Source organism: Ictalurus furcatus, chromosome 20 (assembly GCF_023375685.1).
Source record: "Ictalurus furcatus strain D&B chromosome 20, Billie_1.0, whole genome shotgun sequence".
Classification (NCBI taxonomy): domain Eukaryota; kingdom Metazoa; phylum Chordata; class Actinopteri; order Siluriformes; family Ictaluridae; genus Ictalurus; species Ictalurus furcatus.
In genome coordinates, this window is record NC_071274.1 from 10,247,133 (window position 1) to 10,274,214 (window position 27,082).

Sequence of the window (27,082 nt, forward strand, 5' to 3'; positions counted from 1 at the left end):
CTACTCAATGATGCTAAGCTGAATGGATTCACTGCTTGGAGGGTACCGTTGGTAGGGGGAGGTGGGGCGGTCTGGGGGGAAAGCTGCATTGCTTATTAGCCTTATTATGACAAGGGACAGTAAATTTTTGGGACAGGTGACATGGGTGCATTTCATCAGACATGAAGTTGACGCATTTAACTGCCGTTGGATTAACAAAAAGAGGTGCATGGCTTTAGAATCAGCGGTTACATGCAGTAAACAGACAACAAGCAGTGGTGATTCTGTAAACATATCGGCTGTGGATAAGAGACACGGCAGGCGAATGCACATCACCTGTCAAATTGCGTTTTGTTTGTTAACTAGAAGTTTTAATAAATTGTTCTTTTGTTTTTACTCCAAAGGTTTATGCCACTTACGTGCGTTTCAGTCGTCAGTTCAATAAAATGTGTTCCCAGAGATTCACCTACTTTGCCTCACTTCTCTGCTCTCTGCTGTGTGTCTGTGTGTGGTGGGGGCCCAGTTTCGCCCTCTGCAAAAACATATCCAGACACAGAGCAGGACATGCCATAGTTTATTCATGTACTACAGTAACATGAGCCTTATCATACTACCATTATTTTTTACTTATGTGACAGCAAAATAATATTAGCAATAAAATTAACACTGCACTGGTCAAACAGAGGCAACGAAAGTATTGTCCTTTGAATTAGGTTAGCTTAGCGGTTTGCCTTAATTCAATGGAGCGCAACATGTGTTAGCTAATACACGTGAAACGACTACCTTACAAAGACAGTCTGTAAACTAGTTGCAATCCTGCCACTAACCCTAAATGTGCATGGAAAACTCAAACTTCCACTTAAAGCAACATAATTTCAAATTCTTAATTGTACTTCTTGTACAACAGAAGGTCTTCACTTTTGAAGCGAGGTAATGGACAGCAAACTCGACATGGAGCGACCTAATGATATGTCATGTGGTTACGTGACACAAAAACCTCTGGTGTCAAACAAAAATACTATTTAACCAAAATTGTTTCTTTTTATTTTTTCTATGGGGAGTGTTATTTGCTTTTAGCCAAACTGAACAAAACAGCTTTAAACCGGAAACCATGATGTTCAATTAAACCAATATAAAAATGGACTTTTTTATAAATGACACGGTTGTTTTACTGTGTGTGTGTGTGTGTGTGTGTGTGTGCGTGTGTGTGTGTGTGCGCGTGTGTAGGTCATATGCAGAAATGTGTTATTTCTGTAAAAATGCAATTATTTTCACTTTAATTATAGGTTGAAATTTCACAATAAAGGTAGAAAAGGTTCTGACATGACTTTATCTTTGTTTCATTTTTTTACTTCACAAAAACCTGCTAGTATGTGTAGACTTTTTATATAAATATTATGTATAACTGATCAAATATAATTGAAAGGACAAATCTAACAAAACAGATTTCAAGACACCGAGCATATAAAACTGAAGTCATATTAAACACTAACACAACTCTGGCATTGGTGAGCGTTGACACTCAGTCTGAGGTAAATTTCAGTTGGTCAGCTGATTCTCTCACACGTTTTTGAAAATGACTGTGAACATCAGTGAGCGCATGATGCAGACAAAGCTCTGAGACCTTCATATGCCCCAAATAAGACGCTTTTCCAGGCTTCAAGTCGTAGTGTGTTTACTGTGTAGTCAATTAGTGCCTCAGTTAGTGCCTCAGATGATGGAGGTATGAACAGTGTGACAACTTACCCCACTCTCCCCTATTTTGTTTCGTTGTGTTATTTACCTTAGTCTGAGATACACATTTTTCATTGTTGTGATTTCCTGTGCTTTTCAGATGTGTGCTGGGCAAAACGGTAAGTAAATATTGCGTTTTGCATTAGACGCACGTTAAACATTCGGCCCGCGATCCCTTCTCGAAATTTGACTATAATGAAACGGTATGATCCTGTCATGCGCGCTTGACCTGCTTTCTTTCTCCTCAGACATAACCGTGTCCGTTTTCACCGTCACGTCCAAAAGTATCACGGTTCGCTGGATGGGACAGTCTGACGCGAGCTCCTACAAACTGACCACTACACCGAAAAACTCGCGTGAGCAGTCTGTGTTCACGCAGTTCGGCAGCAGCACGGTTATGGGCTCCGTGAACTCACTCTCCGCGAATACAGTGTACGTGGTGCGTGTGGAGGCTATGGACAGCTCCGTGAACGTACTCAGCAGCGCCGAGACCGAGGAGACAACGGGTGACTTTTCAAATAATGTTAGGGTCCAAATGACCGATTTACTTTTTCCACTAAATATAGCCTAGGCCTATTCAAGTATTAAATTGCTTGGACCAATCTCACTAATGACAATGAAAAAAAAGGTTAAATAAATAAATAAAATTACGTGATAAAAGAAAGGGCAGAACTCCTTCATTGATCATATGAGGTGAGGTGGGCCCACTGGAATTGCTGATCGGTTAATACACTGGGCTTGAACAGTTTTCATTTTCCAGGACAGTTTTTGTTACCATGTGTTTTCTTGGGCCCGATGCCTACATTTGTTCATATTTGTACCCTGTAGTGTGCTCTAGATATCAATATTTTGTTGAAAGGAGCTAGGCCTATCCTGAGCCGAGATATAGGTTTCCGTAAACAGCTGTATAACCAAAAATTTGTTGTTTGCCATGACACAAAGATGGCCATGGTAGTTTAACAAAGTAAAATAAAATAAACTAGTGATTTTGCAATGCCAATAGATAGAGGTAATCACTCAAAAAATTTGGTAAATTAAAAAGCAGTCAAGCAACCTGCATTGGACCACTTGAAATGGAATGACCCTAAATTGTTTATTCTTGCCTCATTAGCCCAAAGCTGACCATTACTTAAAATTTTCACAAATGTCACAGATGTGTCTTTGTATCTTTGAATTCTGTCAGCACCCGAGGTTCCTTCCATTGTGCAGGCCTATTCCAAACACAGCGACAGCATCACAGTGGAATTTGACGAGGTGTCAGGCGCCACTGCATACATCCTGCGGGCAGAGAACAATGACGGCTTCTTCTCAGAGAGTGTGGTGTATGGCTCGCCAGCTACTATTCTCAACCTGAGGGTCTACACCGATTATACACTTAGTGTCATGTCAATGAACAGTGGTGGACATAGCCAGCCTGCACACCAAGTCCATGCCAGGACAGGTAGGCTAATCACATGCTTTCACAATGTTAGTTTCCTTTCCCACAGGGGTCACTGAATGATATATTTCTGAATGTTGCACTTTTTCTGTCCAGGCATAATTAGATATTGGTTTGCCAGATTTGTTTCCGTAAACATGTTTCGTGTATGTATATAATAATTAAAAAGTGTACTTTTAAAGGAAACCAGCTGGGTACATGGAAAAGAACAATTTACAAAAATTAAGAAAACCTAACAGGCCTACTGCTTTGATACAGACTGAAAGAGAAACAGATAATGATCATTGAAACTAACAATTCCTACATCACACAGACTATTAAAATACCTCTACATAAAAACCTTTTCCAAGAGGTCACGGATAAAACATTTCCCCATGTTTTCCTGTATTAAATGGAAAGAGTACAACAATCAGGCCTTTAGAATTGTCTGAATGGCAATGAAATGACATTTTAGACTTGTGGCTATAGAAATGTATCATTCTTGTCTTGCTTTATGGCTTTGTATAAAAGGCAAAACACTGAGAACTGGGTTACTTCCTATCCCTAAACAATATGTCTGAGTAAGATGAGCATGTGCAATTTTGCCAAGTACAAAAGAGAACATAGTATCCCTACTTATCTATGATAAACTTAATATATACAGTGTTGCCTAAAAGTTTGTGAATCCATTGTGAATCCATTATGATTTTTTCTTGTTTTACTATGAACTCTTAATTTCAAAGAACCAGACTTTTTTTATCTGACATAATAGTATTTACCAAATCTATATGACAGTGTAAAGTAATGTGTAAGGCATGCATAAAAATATATGTATTAATTAGCAAGCGTGTAAGCACTTACATTGGAGATGAAACAAGACAATATAATAGAAATATAGTGTTTTAATTAACATTTATAACTGTTATAGTGCTACCTATACATAGATTTAAATAATCACAAATACTTAATGCTTGGTTAACACCAGTGGTTCTTGAGGCAAAGTTGTAAAGTATTAGGAGGCCTAAATATAATATATGAATAACTTGCGTGTGTAACACATTGAATACTATACAATCATTTATATACATGTAAAATGTTATAGCGCCTCTCGGTGGCCGATTTAAAATACAGTACCCTAACACAATTCTAAATGGTCAATGTCCGAAATGCCTGACATAGTAAAATTTGGTATCATTTGAATGGGTATGCCTCACTGAATCTAATTCTACTACTTTCACGATTTACAACTAACTATACAGAAGTTATAAGCAAAAAATTTTTTTTTTAAATTTTTTAAAAAAAATCTTGCGACAAGTAGGTGGCACCTCCAAAACTGCTCATGTACCCTCAGCTCATCTACCATCACATCAAAGCATTTCACTATACATTGTACTGTGTATGGTTGTCTAACCATACACAATACAATGTGGAGTGAAATGCTTTAATGCTTTCCACCTCCAGACCAGGACTCATCATTAAAGGAACCATGAATTCTGAGACATGCCAGGAATAGAATAGAACATCATGCCAAAAGCTAAAACTGGGCCAAAAGTGGCTCTTCCAACATGAGAGCCCTAAGCATCTCTACCAAAGAATAGGGCCAAGTCAAAATCCTTCTCCAAATCCAATTGACATGCTGTGGCTGGACCTGAAGGGGGCAGTTCATGGGGGACTTCAAACCTTACTCAGTTGGAGTTCTCTCAGGAGAAGTGGGCAAAAATCATTCAAGAAAGATGCCAGAGACTGATTAGTGGGTATATGAGATGTTTACTCCAAGTTATTGCTGCTATTTGGGGTCTAAGCCAGGAGTTCCCAAACTTTTCCGGGGCAAGGCCCCCCAAATGGCATTAACATTTGACCGAGGCCCCCCTTTTGCAAGATGTCTTTAAAACACATTAAAAATACAGACTTCTGAATATATCCCCCTTTATTTTATTAATAATGACATCTTACATCTTTACATTACATTACATTAGGAATTGATTGTGTGTGTGTGTGTGTGTGGTTGTCTGAGAATGAACCAAATTATTGAGGCCCCCCGGGCACACTCTGGCGGTCCCCAAGGGGGCCGCGGTCCCCACTTTGAAAACCACTGGTCTAAGCTATTGACTGAAGGATCATGGGTGAGATGATCAGGTGTCCATGTAATTTTGAGCTGTGAAAGCTTCTTTGCTTCTGATTCTCTCTATTTATTTATTTCTGTCTTTCTTTTTAGTGGTTGTAGCCCCAGCACTACGCTCTGTGTCACCCACTGAGGACAGTATTGTGGTGAGCTGGGATCCTGTGGTACATGCAGTTAAGTACACACTGTGTGTCATCATGGAGGAATCAGACACCCAGCTCCAGGTCAATACTTCCCAGACTAACATGACATTCAGCAATCTAGATCCAGGGGTCACTTACTGCATCAATGCCACAGCCTGGGACCCCAATAGCATCCCTGGAGATGTGATCACCATCTGTCAGATCACCCGTAAGTATCTGATACACAAGCATACATTCATATAAATTCGATCAAGTCTGTTTTTATTGTCATCTGATCGTTATATGCCCTGTAATGGACTGGCACCTTGCCCAGGGTGTGTTTCCACCTCATGCCCTGTATTCCTAGGATATTACTGCTGCGTACTGTGCGTGGTGCATTTCTATACATATATGTATGTATGTATATATGTATGTATGTGTATATATATATATGTGTGCTAATACTACATGGTCAAATAGTGCAATTGTGTGACCAGGAAAATTCAGTATAGTTTTTACAAGAAGTCTGTTTTGTTGAACTTATCCACTGTTCACTGATAGAGACATGAGTACAAAACTGTTTGTGGTAATTGCAGTCTGAAAGTTATAATAGCAATTGTAGTCCTAGCATAACTGTTCATATGAATTGAGGTCCAAAGCAATCTTTATGGTTTTTTCGTGGTACCATCCTCAGTAATCTCAATGATCTTTAAGATGCACCATGTGGGGCCTCAGCAGCATGTGACTTCCAATTGATGAGAACACAAAGCAGATGTAGGGCATCAGGATAGATCAGCCAGGTCCCAAGAGCAGAAGGGGTCAGGATCACTGGTATCTCAGGAGCATCATGTGGAGCTTGACAGAAAGCGAGAGGGAGAGAGAGGGAAAGAGAGGGCAAGATTATTACTGTAGGTATGCTTATTGCCCTGTAATGGTTAAGGACAATGTGCTTTGTGTGATTTCAAGCAGGGACTCCGACAAGACTAGCTATGACAGAATAACTAAAAGGGAGAGCCAGCAGGGAACACAGACATGAGGGCGCCCTGGGACATAAGGCGGCCAGCCACTCCACCATCAACAAACCTGGGTGAATGCGTGAAAGTGGGGGTGTGACAGCATCCAAACATCCCAGTTCACTATAACACTCTGTGCCCGTGAGCCCACTAGATCTGCTCCTAATACCTAAGAAAACAACTATTCACAAAAGCTTGACTAAACAAATATGTTTTTAGCCTGGACTTAAACACTGATATGAATCTGAATCACGAACACTAATTGGAAGGTTGTTCCATAACTGTGGGGCTTTGTAGGAGAATCTCTTCCCCCTGCTGTAGCCTTCACTATCCACAGCACCAATAAATAGCCTGCACCTTTTGATCGAAGTGGGCGTGGCAGATCATAAAATACCAAAAGTTCGCTCAGGTATTGTGGCGCGAGACTATTCAGTGCTTTATAGGTCAATAGTATTTTATAATCAACGCAAAACTTTTTTTGACTGGGAGCCAATACAGCGTGGAAAATATAGGGGTGATGTGGTCATATTTTCTGGTTCTAGTAAGGACTATTGCAGCTGCATTGTGGACTAACTGGAGCTTGTTTATGCACTCCTGGAACAGCCAGACAGTAAGGCATTACAATAATCCAACCTAGAGGTGACAAAAGCATGAACAAATTTTTCTGCATTGTGTAGTAGTAGTATTGTGTAGTATGTAGTATTTCTTATCTTAGCAATATTTCTGAGATGAAAGAAGGCTATCCTAGTAATATTATCTACATGAATCAGTAATCACACCAAGGTCTTTTACTGCTGAACATGATGAAACAAAAAGGCCGTCCAGAGTTACTATGTAATCAGAATGCTTACTTGAAGCTGCATGTGGTCCTAATATGAGACGGCTGTGACATTGTCGTTATTGTTTAACCGTTTGATATTTTGATTAAACAATTCACAAATAGTCCGTTATCATGGATATAAAAAAATAGTATTGTTAAATATATGTGTGCCACAATTATTGGCACCCTTTTAGTCAATACTTTGTGCTACCTACCTCGCCAAGATAACAGCTCTGAGTCTTCTATGATGCCTGATTAGGTTGAGAATACATGGCAAGGGATCTGAGACCATTCCTACATACAGAATCTCTCCAGCTCCTTCAGATTTCAAGGTCCACGCTGGTGGACTCTCCCCTTCAGTTCATCCCACAGGTTGTCTGTGGGTTTCAACTCAGGGGACTGGGATGGCCATGGCAGGACCTTGATTTTGTATAAACCATTTTGTGTTGATTTTGATGATTTGATTTTCCTGCAGGAAGATCCAACCACGGCCCATTTTAAGCTACATGGAGTCCATGATGCCATGTATCCTAACAAAATGTCCAGGTCTGCTGACAGAAAAACAGTCCCAAATCTGTACAAAAATGCCACCACCATGCCACCACCACCATGCCAAAAATGCCACCACCATATTTAACTGTGAGGTACTTTTCCATATGGCTACCATCTCTGGTGTTTATTGCCAAAAAGCTCTATTTTGGTTTCATCCGACCATAGAACCCGATCCCATTTGAAGTTCCAGTAGTGTGGATACTTTCTGACCCCATGAGGCAACTAACTTCTACAATTCTCCATCTGTGATCCTTGGAGATCTTTTGGCCACTCGAACCATCCTCTTCACAGTTCGTTGAGACAATATAGACACGCATCCAATTCCAGGTTGATTCATAACATTTCCAGTTGACTGGAACTTCTTAATTATTGCCCTGATGATGGAAATGGGCATTTCACTGCCTGTGCTTTTTTCATATAGCCACTTCCTATTTTGGGAAGCTCAACAACCTTTTGTCATACATCAAAGCTATATTCCATCAAAGCAATTCCTCATTGTTATGAATGACTACGGGAATTTGGCCTATAAGTTACCTCTATACCCCTGTCATGTTTGAACAAGTTCCTGTTCCTAGTCACACAGGTGTACTAAAAAATGTAAAATATTATTGGGAATATACTTCAAATATATTTTTCTCATATTAATTCATACGGCTGCGAATAATTGTGGCACACATATTTAACAAATATATTTGTTTTCGATAAACGTGTGTTATGTTTGCAAATTTTTTTATCAAAAGGTTAAATAATAAAGACAATTTTTTACAACCTTCTTTGCTCATATTTTCCAAGGATGCCAATATTAGTGGAGGGCACTTTGTTTACAGGTGTACAGTAAGTGTAAATAAAAGATTGAATTTATGTGACAGAATAAATAAAAAATGTCTGCCAGTTTTGCTCTCAAATCAAAAACACCTGTAATATAAATGTATAAAAAATATAACAAATTTTTTTGTTAATGAGCTATTTATTTGTTCAACTTATAGGGGAAAAAAACATATAGTTCATTCTGAATCCAAACAAAACAAAAGGACTAAATCTCAAGCGCTATATTAGTTCATTCACTTAACTAATTTATACTCCATTTGTCCAGGTCCCCCTGTTCCTGCAGGTGTGCAGGTTTTATTGACCCTGGAGAGAATCATGGGACTAGCTGTATATTGGGAGGCTGTACGTGGTGCAAGGCTCTACTTTGCCCTGAGCTCCACGGGGCAGAACTGTACATCCATGGGAGACCCGTTCTGCATCATCAGCCCAATAGGATGCAGTGAGAACCACACACTTACAGTCATGGCTGAGAACCAAGCTGGCCCCAGCAGCCCATCCCATCCACAGGACCTGCTCACCTGTATGCACCACACACAAATATACTGACTGTGTAAACACACCAACCTACACCTGTACAGATTCAATACAAACTGATTCAAATTCTTGTATACACTAAACATAATCTCACAGATTCACATACATGTATGTGTTAACACACCTGTACATTGGGCTGTTAGACTCAAATATGGTCTTGAGACATTTTGCTTATTAACTTGCCTCTCTATTATTGAAATTTGTTTTTGAATTTGTCTTGGACTCACTAAATATGGTCTTTGTCTCAATTAAGACTTTGTAAAAAATAATGTTCATTTTGTTTTTGTTCTTTTTCAGAAACACAAGATTGACAAGAAATAATACCGTTACTGCAATAAATTACATCTTAATATTGAAACAGCAAAACCAATTATTTTGTTTTTGTTTCACTGTAGCTAATTGGGTTTGAGGTCAAAAGAGGAAAATGAGATAATAGAATTTCATATATTTCATAATTTCATAGTTTTCATTTCCTGATATTTACAGTATCTCACAAAAGTGAGTACACCCCTCACATTTTTGTAAATATTTGATTATATCTTTTCATGTGACAACACTGAAGAAATGACATTTTGCTCCAATGTAAAGTAGTGAATGTACAGCTTATATAACAGTGTAAATTTGCTGTCCCCTCAAAATAACTCAACACACAGCCATTAGTGTCTAAACTGCTGGCAACAAAAGTGAGTACACCCCTAAGTGAAAATGTCCAAATTGGGCCCAAAGTGTCAATATTTTGTGTGGCCACCATTATTTTCCAGCACTGCCTTAACCCTCTTGGGCATTGAGTTCACCAGAGCTTCACAGGTTGCCACTGGAGTCCTCTTCCACTCCTCCATCACGACATCACTGAGCTGGTGGATATTAGAGACCTTGTGCTCCTCCACCTTCCATTTGAGGATGCCCCACAAATGCTCAATAGGGTTTAGGTCTGGAGACATGCTTGGCCAGTCCATCGCCTTCACCCTCAGCTTCTTTAGCAAGGCAGTGGTCGTCTTGGAGGTGTGTTTGGGGTCGTTATCATGCTGGAATACTGCATACTGATCATGCTCTGCTTCAGTATGTCACAGTACATGTTGGCATTCATGGTTCCCTCAATGAACTGTAGCTCCCCAGTGCTGGCAGCACTCATGCAGCCCCAGACCATGGCACTCCCACCACCATGCTTGACTGTAGGCAAGACACACTTGTCTTTGTACTCCTCACCTTGTTGCCGCCACACACGCTTGACACCATCTGAACCAAATAAGTTTATCTTTGTCTCATCAGACCACAGGACATGGTTCCAGTAATCCATATCCTTAGTCTGCTTCTCTTCCGCAAACTGTTTGTGGGCTTTCTTGTGCATCATCTTTAGAAGAGACCTCATTCTGGGACGACAGCCATGCAGACCAATTTGATGCAGTATGCGGTGTATGGTCTGAGCACTGACAGGCTGAGCCCCCACCCCTTCAACCTCTGAAGCAATGCTGGCAGCACTCATACGTCTATTTCCCAAAGACAACCTCTGGATATGACGCTGAGCATGTGCACTCAACTTCTTTGGTTGACCATGGCGAGGCCTGTTCTGAGTGGAACCTGTCCTGTTAAACTGCTGTATGGTCTTGGCCACCGTGCTGCAGCTCAGTGTCAGGGTCTTGCCAATCTTCTTATAGCCTAGGCCATCTTTTTGTAGAGCAACAATTATTTTTTTCAGATCCTCAGAAAGTTCTTTGCCATGAGGTGCCATGTTGAACTTCCAGTGACCAGTATGAGGGAGTGTGAGAGCGATGACACCAAATTTAAAACACCTGCTCCCCATTCACACCTGAGACCTTGTAACACTAGCAAATCACATGACACCAGGGAGGGAAAATGGCTAATTGGGCCCAATTTGGACATTTTCACTTAGGGGTGTACTAACTTTTGTTGCCAGCAGTTTAGACATTAATGGCTGTGTGTTGAGTTATTTTGAGGGGACAGCAAATTTACACTGTTACACAAGCTGTACACTCACTACTTTACATTGTAGCAAAGTGTCATTTCTTCAGTGTTGTCACATCAAAAGTTATAATCAAATATTTACAAAAATGTGAGGGGTGTACTCACTTTTGTGAGATACTGTACATGTAGTTGTGTTAAACAACTTAGAACATGACATGGTAAATTTGAGCCCACCCATTTTCAAGTGAACATATAATTTTTGTTGACGTGTTTTTTGTTGTCCAGGTGTGCCTTGTTTGATTAATTGTTTAAACAATTAATATCTCTGAATGTCTACTTTTGGTTTGAGTCCTGAACTTCGCCTGTGAAGACTGCATTTTTTTCTAAAAAAGGATAAACCAACATGAAGACCATAGAGCTGTCTATGGGAGAAACGCGAGACATTTTGAAGCTGGGAAAATTCAATCAGAGCCTTTGCACAAACATTGGGCATAGCTAATACAACAATTTTGAATGTCCTGAAAAAGAAAGAAACCACTGCTCTACTAACAACCAGATTCTGAAAAAGTTGACCAAAGAAAACAGAAGCAGGTGATGACAGAAACAATGTAAGAAATTGTGAAGAATACCCAAAAATTACAGTCAGTATCATCGCCAACACCCTCCACAGGGCAGGGGTGTAAGTATCATACTGTTCAAATCACTCATCATCGGTAAGAACGGGGCAGCCAGATTAGAATTCACAAAGAAATACAGAAAAGTGCCACAGAAGTTCTGGAGCCTCTACCAAAGTGATGGAAAGGCCAGTGTGGAGAAAGAAAGGATCTGCTCATGATCCAAAACATAGAAGCTCATCTGTCAAGCATGGTGGAGGTAATGTCGTGCGTTGGGGAGCATGGCTGCATCTGAAATGGGCTCATTGAGCTTTATTGACGACGTAACTCATGATGGTAGCAGAATGAATTCAGAAGTCCACAGAAACATTCTGTCTTCCAATTTACAGAGAAATGCATCTAATCCAACTGTGAGGAACTTTCTTGTGTTGGCAGTGTATTTTAGGTCATTTTCTTGTTGTATGATGAAGTTTCACCCAGTTAGATTAGATGCATTTCCCTGCAAAGGGGGAAAAAGTGGAATGGTTTAGACTGGCCAAGTCAGTCAGCAGACCTTACTCCAACTGAGCATGCATTTCATCACCTCCTGAAGATAAGACTGAAGGGAACCCCCCCCCCCCCCCAAAAAAAAACAACAACAAAAAAAAACAAACAAAAAAAAAACTGAAGGAAGTCTGTACAAGTCTGTAAAAGTATCACAAAAGAAGAATTCAAGTTTTCTTGATAATGTAATTAGGTTTTCAGCTTGATGCTATTTTTGCAAGCAAGGGATATGCAACCAAATATTAAGTGTTATTTAGTTTACTTTAAGACTGTTTGTTCCAGTACTTTTGCTTCCCTAAACATTGAGTGGTCTACCACCACCTTGTTGTTCCAATACTTTTGGAGGAGACTGTATCTTGAGTACAGTCACATTTATCTAGTGTTTCCTGTTACAAGATTACAATAAACGAATACAGATTACACTATAAAAAGCTTACATTTGACTACATTTAGATTTCTAAATCTATTTCTAGACATTTAAAAAAAAAATTCAAGATTTATATTTTCTTATTCTACTTGCAGATAATTTTGCTTCTTTGTATAAATAAATGCTTAAAAGACTTTTCAAGCTTAAAATTAGTAAAATGTCTAGAAATAGGTTCAATAGTCTAAAAGTTAGTTGATTCTTGCGTTAATCTTGATTTAATTTGGACTAGATTTTGACCTGGCCTTGACCCTTTTAATACTTGGTCTTGACTTGATCTTGGCTAGTCCTGGTCTTGAACTTGACAGCAGTAGTCTTAACTACAGCCCAAGTAATTGGACAACTAGCTGATCATCTGTTCCATTGTCAGATGTGTGTCATTCCCTCATTATTTAACTCACAAGTAAGCAGATAAAATGTCAAGTATTGATTTCAAGTGTGGTATTTATATTTGGAATCTGTATGTTAAGATTCTTGTGGTGCAAGAATATTTACTCCATATTTACTCTGGTGAGGTCTTGACTATTGACTTTTACACAGAAGTGCTTAGTCTACGTCTTGGAGGATGTTCTTGATCTGGCCTACTATCTATCTATCTAGATAGACAGATAGCTATGCAGTACTGTGCAAAAGTTTTAGGCACATGCAAAGAAATGCTGTTGAGCAATAACGCCTTCAAAATAATGAAATTAAAAGTTTCTACATTAAAAAAATAGTGTAACGAGCAGTAAACTTATACCCAGTGCTGGTGCAATGGCGCTGATCAAGCTTCCCCTATTTTCTCAGCTTGCTTTTCTCCCATAGGCAGCGCTGTGGATTTCATGTTGTTTTATAGTCGTTAACAATAAATGCAGTATTCAAAGATGAAATTCAAGGCTCAGATATTCTGAGCTATTGATTATTTAAACAATCAATCTAACAGCGCATACCTGGGCAACAAGAAACTTTGGTCAGTCACCTGTTCCGATATTTTTGATCACTTGAAAAATGGGTGGGTTTAACAACAGGCTGCCATGTTCTAACTTCTATAACATATCTCAAACATGTCAGGACTTTAGTGTGTCGACGTTTTTTGGTAGTGCACATATTGCAGTATCTCACAAAAGTGAGTACACCCCTGACATTTTTGTAAATATTTGATTATATCTTTTCATGTGACAACACTGAAGAAATGACACTTTGCTACAATGTAAAGCAATGAGTGTACAGCTTGTATAACAGTGTAAATTTGCTGTCCCCTCAAAATAACTCAACACACAGCCATTAACGTCTAAACCACTGGCAACAGAAGTGAGTACACCCCTAAGTGAAAATGTCCAAATTGGGCCCAAAGTGTCAATATTTTGTGTGGCCACCATTATTTTCCAGCAGTGCCTTAACCCTCTTGGGCATTGAGTTCACTGGAGTCCTCTTCCACTCCTCCATGACATCACGGAGCTGGTGGATATTAGAGACCTTGTGCTCCTCCACCTTCCGTTTGAGGATGCCCCACAGATGCTCAGTGCAGAGTAGAGGTGTAAGTGCATTTTTTTTTTTTATTATGAGTTGGTTAGGTGTTCATGGAAGAGGTGGGTCTTTAGCTGTTTTTTGAAGATGGTGAGAGATTCTGCGGTCCGGATTGAGATTGGAAGTGCATTCCACCACTGAGGAACAGTTAGTGTGAAGGTTCTGGAAAGGGACCTTGCGCCACGCTGAGTTGGAACTGCTAAACGTCGGTCGCTAATCGATCGCAGATTGCGAGAGGGAACGTAGGCCTTCAGGAGAGAGTTGAGGTAGGAGGGTGCTGTTCCTGACAAGGTCTTGTAGGTGAGCATCAAGGCCTTGAACTTGATGCGGGCAGCTACAGGAAGCCAGTGGAGGGAGATGAAGAGGGGTGTGACATGGGTTCTCTTGGACTGGTTGAAGACGAGGCGTGCTGCAGCATTCTGAATCATCTCAAGGGGTTTGATGGAGCTGGCTGGGAGGCCTGAAAGCAGTGAGTTGCAGTAGTCCAGTTTAGAGATAACAAGAGCCTGGACTAGTATCTGTGTAGCCTGTTTGGTGATGTAGGGTCGGATTTTCTTGATGTTGTAAAGGATGAACCTACAATACCTTGCAGTTGCTGAGATATGGTCTGTAAAGGTCAAGCCGTCATCAAGAATCACCCCAAGGTTCCTGGTCGTCCTGGTTGGCATGAGTGTGAGTGAGCCAAGCTGTACAGTGAGGTTGTGGTTGATTGAGGGACAGGCCGGGATCACGAGAAGCTCAGATTTTGCCAGGTTAAGCTTAAGATGGTTTTCCTTCATCCAGACCGAGATGTCCGAAAGGCAAGCAGAGATGCGTGCAGAGACGGATGGATCGTCAGGCTGGAAGGACAAATGGAGCTGGGTGTCATCAGCATAGCAATGATATGAGAAGCCATGAGACTCAATCACCTGCCCTAGAGATGTGGTGTAGATAGAAAAGAAGAGTGGACCCAGAACTGATCCCTGTGGAACGCCAGTTGTGAGTTGCTGAGTTTCAGAAATACCTCCCCTCCATGATACCTTGAAGGATCTGTCAGAGAGATAGGATTCCACCCAGCGCAGAACCGTTCCAGTGATGCCCAGGCTGGAGAGAGTTGACAGAAGGATCTGATGGTTCACAGTGTCGAAAGCAGCAGAGAGGTCAAGTAGGATGAGGACAGATGATCTAGAGGTTGCTCTTGCTAGTCGTAAGGTTTCAGTGACAGAAAGCAGAGCAGTCTCCGTGGAGTGGTTGCTCTTGAAGCCAGACTGCTTGGTGTCCAGGAGGTTGTTCTGTGTGAGAAAATTTGAGAGTTGATTAAAAACTGCTCTTTCAAGAGTTTTCAAAAGAAAAGGGAGTAGGGAAACAGGTCTGTACTTGTCAACTATAGCAGGGTTGAGTGATGGTTTTTTAAGCAGTGGGGTAACCCGGGCTTGCTTAAATGAGGTAGGGTATGTGCCAGTAGAGAGCAATGTGTTAAAGATGTGTGTGAGTGCAGGTAATAGTGTGGGAGAGATGGACTGAAGAAGGTGAGAAGGGATAGGGTCAAGAGGACAGGTTGTGGGATGGCTAGAGAGGAGGAGTTTAGAGACATCAGTCTCTGAGAGGGGAAAGAAGGAAGTCAGTTGGGAGTTACATGGAGGAGTCAGTCTATGCATGTCTGGGGCTGAGAACAGGTTCCTGATTGATGTAACCTTGTTGGTAAAGAAAGTGGCAAAGTCATCTGCAGTGAGAGAAGTAGGGGAAGGGGGAGGAGGGGGACAGAGTAGAGAGGAAAAGGTTTTGAAAAGAATGCGGGTGTTGGGAGAACTAAGAATCTTCTCCTGGTAGAATGTGGCTTTAGCAATGGAGATGCTATTGGAAAAAGAAGAGAGAAGTGTCTGGTAATTGGTTAGGTCAATTGGGTTGTTTGATTTGCGCCATTTCCTTTCAGATGCTCTTAGTTTGGCCCGGTTGTTACGCAGAGCTTCTGAGAGCCAAGGACTAGAGGGTGATGTACGAGCAGGTCTGGAGGTTAGGGGGAATATGCTGTCAAGAGAAGATGTTAGAGTGGAACATAGTATGTCGGTTGCGGTGTTTAAGTCAAGTGAAGAAAGGTGGCTTTCGGAGGGAAGTAAGGTTGTGACAACGGAGAAGAAATGTGAGGGGGAAAGGGAGCGAAGATTGCGACGAAAAGAGATAGAGGGAGGAGACATTGATGGTGGTGAGGGGAGAGAAATAGAGAACTGGGTAAAGAAATGGTCAGAGGTGTGGAGAGGAGTAATGAGAAGATTATGTGTGGTGCAATTACGTGTGAGGATGAGGTCAAGCTGTTTACCGGCTTTGTGGGTTGCTGGTGTGGTGAACTGCTTGAGGTTGAATGTGGGAAGGAGAGCAAGAAAGTCAGCTGCATGTGGCTTGTCTAGATGAATGTTGAAATCACCAAGGACCAGGAGTTCCATCATCTGGGATAGTGGACAGTAGCGTGTCAAATTCATCGATGAACTTCCCAGTTGACCTGGAGGACGGTAAACAACAAGAAAGTGCATTTTGGCAGGGTCAGTGACTGTAACAGCATGAAATTCAAAGGACGTGAATGAGCAAGAGGTTGAAAGACAGGTAAATTTCCATGTTTTGGAGAGAAGCAAACCTGTACCACCCCCTCATCTGTTGGGGCGTGAGGTATGGGAGAAGTTGAAATTGGAGGCCAGGGCAGCGGGTGTGGCAGTGTTCTCAGCATGGATCCAGGTCTCAGTCAGAGCCAGCACGCTGAGATTGGAGTGGGTTGCAAATGCAGAAATGAAATCTGCCTTGTTGACAGCAGATTGGCAGTTCCAAAGTCCGACTGAGAATGAGATGGAACCTGCAGAGGCCGCATTCAGAGAACGTAGGTTGTCCAAGTTGCGTACGTTTCTGGGAGAATGCCACGGTCTGCGCCTGTGGCAAATAACAGGGATGAACTGATGACACATGTTAGTGTGTGGAAACAGGTAACAGCAAGAGGAATAAAGGGAGAAAAAGTATACTTAGCAGCATGTGTGGTGTCTTGTCGGTGTCCTTGCTCGGTGGACTCGCACAGGTAGACTCGCAGGTCTTTACACGAGCTCGGTCTTCACACGACAAGGGCTGACGCTTCCGCCTCAGCGTTTCCTAATTAATAAATACTGATGTGTTTCATTAATGGCTGTGTGTGTCGAGTTATTTTGAGGGGACAGCAAATTTACACTGTTATACAAGCTGTACACTCACTACTTTGCATTGTATCAAAGTGTCATTCCTCAGTGTTGTCACATGAAAAGATATAATCAAATATTTACAAAAATGTGAGGGGTGTACTCACTTTTCTGAGATACTGTATGTACCACAGCACAAGCATTGACACCCCTTTGCACAATCACACAACACCCCCCCCCCCACACACACACACCCAACACACAAATAGACACACAAAAATATACAAACACAGAAATACAGTAACTTTTCTCCTCCTCTGTGCAGACCCATGCCCTCCAGACTCAGTGGAGGTAGACCAGCCCTCTGTAGGGAACTGCTCAGTGGCATGGAACATGGTGCCATGGGTGGAGTACTACATTGTGTACATAAACAGAGATGATGGAGCAGTGGAGCAATGCAACACCACCAGCACCATTTGCTATTTCCAATGTCACTGTGGCTACACCTACATGACTACTGTATTTGTCTACAATGTGGCTGGTGCCAGCCCTCCAGGACCAATTCTCAACTACACCACTGGTGTGTCGCTGATGAATACACACATGGACACAACTCTGGACACAGCTCCATGCATTTCTTTTGGGAAGTCGACTGGGGCATTTACTTTGTTCACATCAGAGGTTTTTAATTTTTTTTAAACCATGGCACAGAGACTGGTTTATTTCAGTTTTTATTTATTTTTTTTATTTTGACTATATTAGACTTTCGGTGGGTCACAAAAATCTACAAATGCTTTTTTAGTATTTGGAGGCATTGCCTTTTAATTGCTTGAGCTTGACTCAAATGATTTAGCATGGAACATGGTGCCATGGGTGGAGTATTATTATTATTATCTGAGATATTATTTTGTATATCTCAGTGAATCAACAAATCGGGAGCAAACTTATTTTTTGCACAGATTAGAACACACATTCATACATTCGTACATACCCAATAAAAACAAAAAGAAAATAAAAATAAAAATAAAAATAAATGACTAAATAAAAATTAAAATAAATGAATAAACTAAATAAAATTTAAATTGGCACCCAGAGAGTACCTAATCTTTTCCAATTTTAGAAAAGACATTACATCCTTGAGCCACTGAGTGCTGGAGGGAGGCTTTGTGAATTTCCAATGGAAAAGAAGGCGCCGTCTTGCAAAGAAGGACGTGAACACCAAGAGATCTAATTGGTTCGAGTTGTACCTGTTATAATCCTCCGGATACCCAAATATGACAATATGGGGAGAGGGTTTAACAGTAATGGACATTACTTTTGAGATGCTATCAAAATACTTCTGCCAGAATGAGAATAACAATGGGCAGGAATAGAACATATGAGTTAGGTTGCAGGGAGAGGCATGACATTTATCACATCTGTCAATGACAGTGGGACAAATCTGTGACAGACGTGTTTTGGAGAAATGAATCCTGTGCAATACCTTGAACTGTATCAAAGAGAGACGAGCACAAGATGAACTTGAGTGGATCTTGTTAAGGGCAATGTCCCACCAGGCTTCATGTAAGGTCAACCCCAATTCGTCCTCCCAAGCAACCTTGATTTTAGTGATAGGTGAGCTGTCGTAGGATAAAAGTTTATTATAAATTTTTGAAATATTAAAATTACCTCTGATGTGAACAGAGTAAGCCCCTATTGACTTGCCAAAAAGAAATGCATGGTTATATGAACTATATGGAGTTGTGAAAAACTGTGATTTAGTATGTCTTTAGCATTGGTCTATGTAAACATTTGGCTTCACTCAGCTATATTACCAGTGGGAGTTGCACCTGATGTATACATATATCAAGCTACATATAATTACTGACACATATAATTTCTGATTTCATCTATAACTCAATAGACCTTGACAGTAGTGTTCACTGTTAATGATAATCAAATTCAGTATCTAAACAGATAGAACTCAGTGTTTGTTTGACCTCTGTTTTGGTTCATTTTACCATAGGAGTACTGGTTTAATTTTAGGTACTTTCATAAAAAATTTGAAAAAAAATTACAAACTACATTCATTTCACAGGTAAAATTTCTGCATTTCTCTGTCCTCTCTGCTCATCCAACCACTCTCTGTCTAGTCCCCTGCTGTCCACAGAATGTTTACATCACTCTTGTTTCGACTGAGACACTGGGGGTCACATGGCCAGCAGTGCGTGGAGCAGAGTATTATGAGACAGTAGCAGCAGATGGATCAGACACACTACACTGCAGTGACACCATGCCCAAATGTGCCCTGTCTGACCTTACCTGCAACAGCTTATACAGTGTTGTAATCAGACCCTGCAGTGAGATACGTGGTTGCAACAACACCTGCACACCAAACACACAGGAAACAGGTAGTCTATGCAGACTTTAATTTATATTATATTTACATGCAGCCCACACATGTTCAATATATGTTGGTTTTTCTTAATCTCTAGATGTCAGCAAACATTGCCTTATAGGCCATATTAAAAATACATGAATTCAAAGCTTGTAGGATTTTTTCCCCCAAAATATTAATTTATTGAACAGAAGGCAGAAACACTATTTCAGCTTTATATACAGAACTCGTCAGTTGGCTATTTATTTATTTATTTATTTTTTTACTTATTCAACATTCTTTTGATAAGGTTTGAAAAAGTATGCAACTTTTGCCTCTAACTCCACAACCCCTATACCAGAAAATGAAGATATCCTTGAAAAGGAAAACATATCTAACATTTTCATTATAAGATTATTATGATGTATTTTGTCAACATAGTCTAGTATTACTCCACCCTTACACAACAACCAGTACACTATTACATTATACAGTATCTCAAAAGTGAGTACACCCCTCACATTTTTGTAAATATTTGATTATATCTTTTAATGTGACAACACTAAAGAAATGACACTTTGCTACAATGTAAAGTAGTGAGTGTACAGTTTGTGTAACAGTGTACATTTGCTGTGTATACCCCTAAGTGAAAATGTCCAAATTGGGCCCAAAGTGTCAATATTTTGTTTGGCCACCATTATTTTCCAGCACTGCCTTAACCCTCTTGGGCATGGAGTTCACCAGAGCTTCACAGGTTGCCACTGGAGTCCTCTTCCACTCCTCCATGACGACATCACGGAGCTGGTGGATGTTAGAGACCTTGTGCTCCTCCACCTTCTGTTTGAGGATGCCCCATAGATGCTCAGTAGGGTTTAGGTCTGGAGATATGCTTGGCCAGTACATCACCTTCACCCTCAGCTTCTTTAGCAAGGCAGTGGCCATCTTGGAGGTGTGTTTGGGGTCGTTATCATGCTGGAATACTGCATACTGATCATTCTCCGCTTCAGTATGTCATAGTACATGTTGGCATTCATGGTTCCCTCAATGAACTGTAGCTTCCCAGTGCCGGCAGCACTCATGCAACCCCAGACCATGACACAACCACCACCATGCTCAACTGTAGGCAAGACACACTTGTCTTTGTACTCCTCACCTGGTTGCCACCACACAAGCTTGACACCATCTGAACCAAATAAGTTTATCTTGGTCTCATCAGACCACAGGACATGGTTCCAGTAATCCATATCCTTAGTCTGCTTGTCTTCAGCAAACTGTTTGTGGGCTTTCTTGTGCATCATCTTTAGAAGAGGCTTCCTTCTGGGATAACAACCATGCAGACCAATTTGATGCAATGAGCGGCGTATGGTCTGAGCACTGACAGGCTGACCCCCACCCCTTCAACCTCTGCAGCAATGCTGGCAGCACTTATACGTCTATTTCCCAAAGAGAACCTCTGGATATGACGCTGAGCATGTGCACTCAACTTCTATGGTCGACCATGGCGAGGCCTGTTCTGAGTGGAACCTGTCCTGTTAAACCACTGTATGGTCTTGGCCACCGTGCTGCATCTCACTGTCAGGGTCTTGGCAATCTATTTATAGCCTAGGCCATCTTTATGTAGAGCAACAATTCTTTTTTTAAGCTCCTCAGAGAGTTCTTTGCCATGAGGTGCCATGTTGAACTTCCAGTGACCAGTATGAGGGAGTGTGAGAGCGATGACACCAAATTTAACACACCTGCTCCCCATTCACACCTGAGACTTTGTAACACTAACAAGTCACATGACACCAGGGAGGGAAAATGGTTAATTGGGCCCAATTTGGACATTTTCACTTAGGGGTGTACTAACTTTTGTTGCCAGCAGTTTAGACATTAATGGCTGTGTGTTGAGTTATTTTGAGGGGACAGCAAATTTACACTGTTACACAAGCTGTACACTCATTACTTTACATTGTAGCAAAGTGTCATTTCTTCAGTGTTGTCACATGAAAAGTTATAATCAAATATTTACAAAAATGTGAGGGGTGTACTCACTGTTGTGAGATTCTGTAGGTGACTGTTACTTAGCACTGTAATGTATATGTTGCTGTATATGTTGCTGTCTATGTAATGGTTGTTTGAATAATACAGTCATACACCTGACACAGTATGTGTCTGTCAGCCCCATGTGCTCCTGAGATCCTGAACCTTACCCAGGTGAGCAGCTCTGCCGTGCAGGTATTATGGAGGACTACCAACAAACAAGCCAACTATACGGTGAATGCTCTTGGCAGCTCCAGCACCCTTACTTGCTCATCCACCAGTACTTCTTGTGGCATTACCAACCTGCCTTGTGGAGCAACTTATGAGGTCAGCGTATATGCCACGACCTCTGTGGGGCGTAGCTTGCCCAGCTATAGCATCGCTATGGAAACAGGTAGAGTACTGAATCGGGAATCAAGAGTCATTCATTCAAGAATCAATCTTCTAACCACATTTGGAGAAATACAATAAAGTTATTGGTAAATTACTGTTAGACCAAAGGTTGGTTACAAGTAGTTTCAGAGGAGATTATTGAGTAATTAAATTTATACAACCAGTTGGTTTTCAGTAGATAATCATTCAGTTTCTTTAAGATACTGAGTATATTAGTCATAGAGTACTAGTTGACTGCACAGTTTTCTGTTCGATTACGGCTACAGTAAACTATAGGTAGGGTCTAGTAGTTTACATAGAGAATGCAAATAAATTAGGTAATACGTGGATATAAAAATTGGTAGATTATTGCTTTCAGATTAATTGTAGGCTGCAGGTTGATTAGTCAGATTACTGGTAGAGTACTGTTAAATTACTGGTATGTTAGAGGTAGATTATATGTAGACTACATCAGATTACTAGTAGACTGCAGGTAGATTACAGTATTACAAACAGATTATAGCTTAATTACTGGTAGATTTGTATTAGATTTATATTATAGCCCTTGACCAATCCTTTCCTGGCAGTCCACTTTCCTATGGATATTATGAAACTAATATACATACAGTGAAAGTAGAGTCAGAACAAGTTATTAAAATAATTAATTAACCTTATTCAATGTCAAAGGTTTCATTTGTAAATCTAGAATTAAATTTTAACTTTCAATCACTTGGGTAGAACTTTAACCACTGAGACAACACTACTGCTGGACCTGTGTGTGTGTGATGAAACAGATATAAGATGTGATGAAGTGAATGGTATGTTGTAGTTAACCTATAATTTTTAGGACCCTGCTGTCCTGAGACTCTCAGTGTGGGGCAGGTGACGCAGTCCATGACCAGTGTGAAGTGGTCATCCTCTAAGGGAGGCTGGTCTTATATCACATCGCTGTCCTCACCACGAGGTCATGCAAAGTGCCATACCATGGACACACACTGCTTGATGGGATGCATCACATGTAGCACCAGCTACAACGTCTCAGTGGAGACCATAAGCATTACGGGACACAAGACCTTATGCAACTACCACGGCTTTTCTTCCAGTAAGTTACATGCCACTACCTGCCTTGCATCTTGCTTACTGCCAGATTTAATGCACTAACAAGCCTGATACAACACATTAGATAATCAATCTATTCAGATTTGCAGACCAGGTAGAGTGGATATAAAAAGTCTATACACCACTGTTAAAATGGCAGGTTTTTGTGATATAAAAAAGTAAACTAAGATAAATCATGTCAGATCATTTTCCACACTCAGTGTGAAATTATAAGGTAAAAATTAAGTGAAAACCAATCAGAAACATTTTAGGGAAAAATAGGAAAAATAAAAAGCTAATAGGAAATAGGAAAAATAAGTGTGCAGACCCCTAAACTAAAATACTTTTGATTTTCTTACACCACTTTGGGTGAGTGTCTATCAGTGTGGCACATCTTGACTTGGCAATATTTTCCCACTTTTTCTTGCAAAAACATTCTAGCTCCATCAAATTATGAGGGCATCTCCTTTGCACAGCCCACTTCAGGTCACCCCACATATTTTTTGCTTGATTCAGGTATGGGCTCTAGCTAGATCATTTAGCAGCATTGATCTTCTTTTGGTTACACTATACCTTTGTTGATTTGGATGTGTGCTTTGGGTCATTGTTGTGCTGAAAGGTGAATTCCTTTTCACCCTCAGCTTATGAGCAGACACCTGAAGGTTGTGCACTAAAATCGACTGGAATTTTGTAGATATTTATGATTCCCTCCACCTTGATAAAAGCCCCAGTTCTGGCGGATCAAAAAGCTGCTGCCACCAGCATGCTTCACTGTCTGCATGGTATTCTTTTGTTGATGTGCTTTTTTTTGGCAGCAAGCATACCTTTTGGAATTATGGAATTATTATACCTGGAATTCGTCTCATCAGACCATAACACATTTTGCCATATGGTTTGGGGTAATTTTGTTTTTGTTGGCTTGGATGTTTTTTGTGAGAAATGGCTTCCCTCTAGCCACCCTACCCCATAGCCTAGACATGTGAAGAATATAAGAGATTGTTTATAAGAGAACGTTTACATAGGTCTCTTAGCAGCCTCCCTGGTAAGTGTTTGTCTTATCCTTTTATAAACATTTGGAGGGACATCTTGTTGTTGGTGATGTCAGTGTGGTGCTCCATTTTCTCTATTTGTTGATGATGACCTTCATGGTATTTCATGGGACAGTTAATGTTTTGGAAATTCTTTTATACCCCTCTCCCGATTGATTCCTTTCGACAAGTGAGATACTATGCATGCTTTGTAACCTCTTTGCAAACCGTGGTTTCAGCAGTCAGATGAAACCATGAAGTTGTGGAAAGAAAATCCTACAGAAACAAGTTGTCTTTTTTTGGAGTTAATCAGAATAATTTAAGTAGATACAGCTGTATGATAATTATATTTCAACATGACATTGAATGTGATTGGTTCATTCTGGACACAGCCATGTCCCCAATTACAAAAGGGTGTGCACACTATGCAAGCAGGGTATTGTAACTTTTTTATTTTTCCTATTTTCCCTAAAATGTTTCTGATTGTTTTTCACTTACTTGAGAGTGGATTAAGTTCTGACAAGATTTACCTTAGGGTTTTTTGTTTGTTTGTTTGTTTTATTTTTACATCACAAAAACCGGCCATTTTAACAGGGAGTGTAAACACTTTATATCCACTTCAAATGTCAGAGAAAGAAGAGTTTTAGCCAAAACAATAAAAGCAGGCATAAAACCATGGTCACTGGCTAGGCAAACAGATGAACAGAGGTATACTAAAACCTGGTCTGAAAAACAAAAAAATTAGCATAGTATTACTAAAACCATGGTTTAGGAATGAGTAAACAAAACATTTAACATTTCAAATCACTGGGTGTATGTATACTATATAGCCAAAAGTTTGTGGACACCTGCCCATCAAACCCATATGTGCTTTTTGAACATCCAAGTCCAGATTTATTCTCCCCTTAGTTGCTATAATAGCCTCTGCTTTCCTGGAACAGCTTTCCACTAGGTTTGGGAACATGACTATGGGGAGTTGCCCATTGAGCCACAAGAGCATTGGTGAGATCAGGCACTGATGTTGGGCCAGAAGGCCTTCCAATCAGCATTCCAATTAATCATAAAGGTTTTCAGTGGGGTTGAAGTCAGGGCTCTGTGCATGCCACTAGATTTCTTCACACCAACCTTGACAAACCATTTCTTCATGGACCTTGCTTTAAGCACAGGGGCACTGTCATGCTGGAACATGTTTGGGCTAGGCCTCTTAGTGAAGGGAAATTGTAATGCTACAGTATACAAAGGCATTTTATACAATTGTGTGCTTCCAAATTTGTGGCAACAGTTTGGGGAAGGCCCAAATATAGGTGTGAATTTCAGGTGTCCACAAACCTTTTGCCATATAGTGTACATAGAAATTAAAGTATGAGTAAGAATAAGTTTTATTTCGATAATTAAATGATCCTTAATGCTAAACACTGGCTCGATAGAGTACAGTTAGGAATGACTGCAGGCATGACTGAATAATCACAAAATGCTCCCCTTAAAATTGTTGGATACACTTCCTCACATATAACAAAAAAGGCTAAATTTAATACTAATTGGGTGAATGTGCATGAATAACTATTGTTAGATTGCAGATTTCTTGTTGCAGAGATTCCCCAGGAACTTTGCAAGAAAAATCAGCAACACATTGCCTTATGGAAGATATGGTTTTGTTGTAATACTACACCAGCTGTCAGAGGCAGAGAACAATGTGTTAGGCTCACATCTCTGCTGCACCACCCCCAACAACTGATCCAAAGCAAGATGTTATATTAGGTATATAACAAAGCATTTTGGTGTGAAATAGACAGGCTGAGAGGTTGAGTATTGGATGTTGATTCACCTCAGACAGTGGGAAAATGTCTTCAACAAAATGGTGAAGTGTAACAATCAAAAGTCATGTGATTACATAAGTCAGGAAACATCCTGCTTCATAACAGTATAAAGGTAAAACAGAATCTAACACTTTTATTAATGTGAGTTTGAATTGTTATTGGCTTATTGCTATTTTGCTTAACAATGAAAAAGGTGAATAGCCTGCCAATTATCATGATAATGCTGCATTAGACTAGAGGTTGTAACTTGTGAATCCTGAACCCCGACCAGGGAAAGACAAATAACACATCTCTCAACTCGGAATCCCTAGCTGGGAACTCAGGTGGTTTCCTAAACTCAGAGTTCCTACTGTACACTCACCATCCACTTTAATAGGAACACCTGTAAACCTGCTCATTTATGCAAATATCCCATCAGCCATTCATGTAGCAGCAGCACAATGCGTAAAGTCATGCAGTTACAGGTCAAGAGTTTCAGTTAATGTTCACATCAAACATCAGAATGGGACATTCACACGCAACCGTCTTTAGAGTTTACACAGAATGTTGCGAAATAAAAAAAATCCTGTGTGCAGAGGGTCTGCAGGCTGAAACACCTTGTTGATGAGAGAGATCAGAGGAGAATGACCAGACTGGTCTGAGTTAGCGTTGGGAGACAGCAAGGTGTTGAGTAATCTGACAGCCTCATGGAAGAAACTTTTGTGGAGTCTGGTGGTGGTGGCATGAGTGCTCTAGTACCTTCTGCCAGATGGTAGTAAGGTGAAGTGTCCATGAGAGGGGTGATATGGGTTGTCTGCCATGTTGGTGTTTTTGTGGCTGTAGCAGTAATTGTATGAGATGATAGTGGTTGATAGAGAGACCCCAATTATCCTTTCAGGTGTTCTCACAATCTGCTGTAGGGTCTTGTGGTCAGAGACTGTGCAGTTCCCATACCATATGGTGCGACAACTGGTCAGGACGTGGTCTGTTGTTCCTCTGTAGAAGGTGGTTAGGATAAGAGGGGAGAGGTTGGCCCTCTTCAGCCTCCACAGGAAGTGGAGGTGCTGCTGGGCCTTCTTGGCTAGGCAGGTGGTATTGAGAGTCCAGGAGAGGTCCTCTATTATGTGCACACCAAGAAACTTGGAGCT

At 40.7% G+C, this 27,082-nt stretch overlaps 1 protein-coding gene across 1 annotated transcript in view; it reads left to right on the forward strand.

Annotated features, from left to right (window-relative positions):
• The window catches only part of LOC128624250 (fibronectin type III domain-containing protein 7-like), an 81,057-nt gene that overhangs the window by 45,628 nt on the left and 8,347 nt on the right, over window positions 1-27,082 (forward strand). The window contains exons 2-10 of the mRNA XM_053651737.1: window positions 1,814-1,832; window positions 1,962-2,219; window positions 2,897-3,154; window positions 5,346-5,603; window positions 8,853-9,107; window positions 17,588-17,842; window positions 19,395-19,652; window positions 21,780-22,034; window positions 22,860-23,114. Coding sequence (XP_053507712.1) covers window positions 1,814-1,832; window positions 1,962-2,219; window positions 2,897-3,154; window positions 5,346-5,603; window positions 8,853-9,107; window positions 17,588-17,842; window positions 19,395-19,652; window positions 21,780-22,034; window positions 22,860-23,114 — 2,071 coding nt within the window. The remainder of the gene's footprint in view (window positions 1-1,813; window positions 1,833-1,961; window positions 2,220-2,896; window positions 3,155-5,345; window positions 5,604-8,852; window positions 9,108-17,587; window positions 17,843-19,394; window positions 19,653-21,779; window positions 22,035-22,859; window positions 23,115-27,082) is intronic.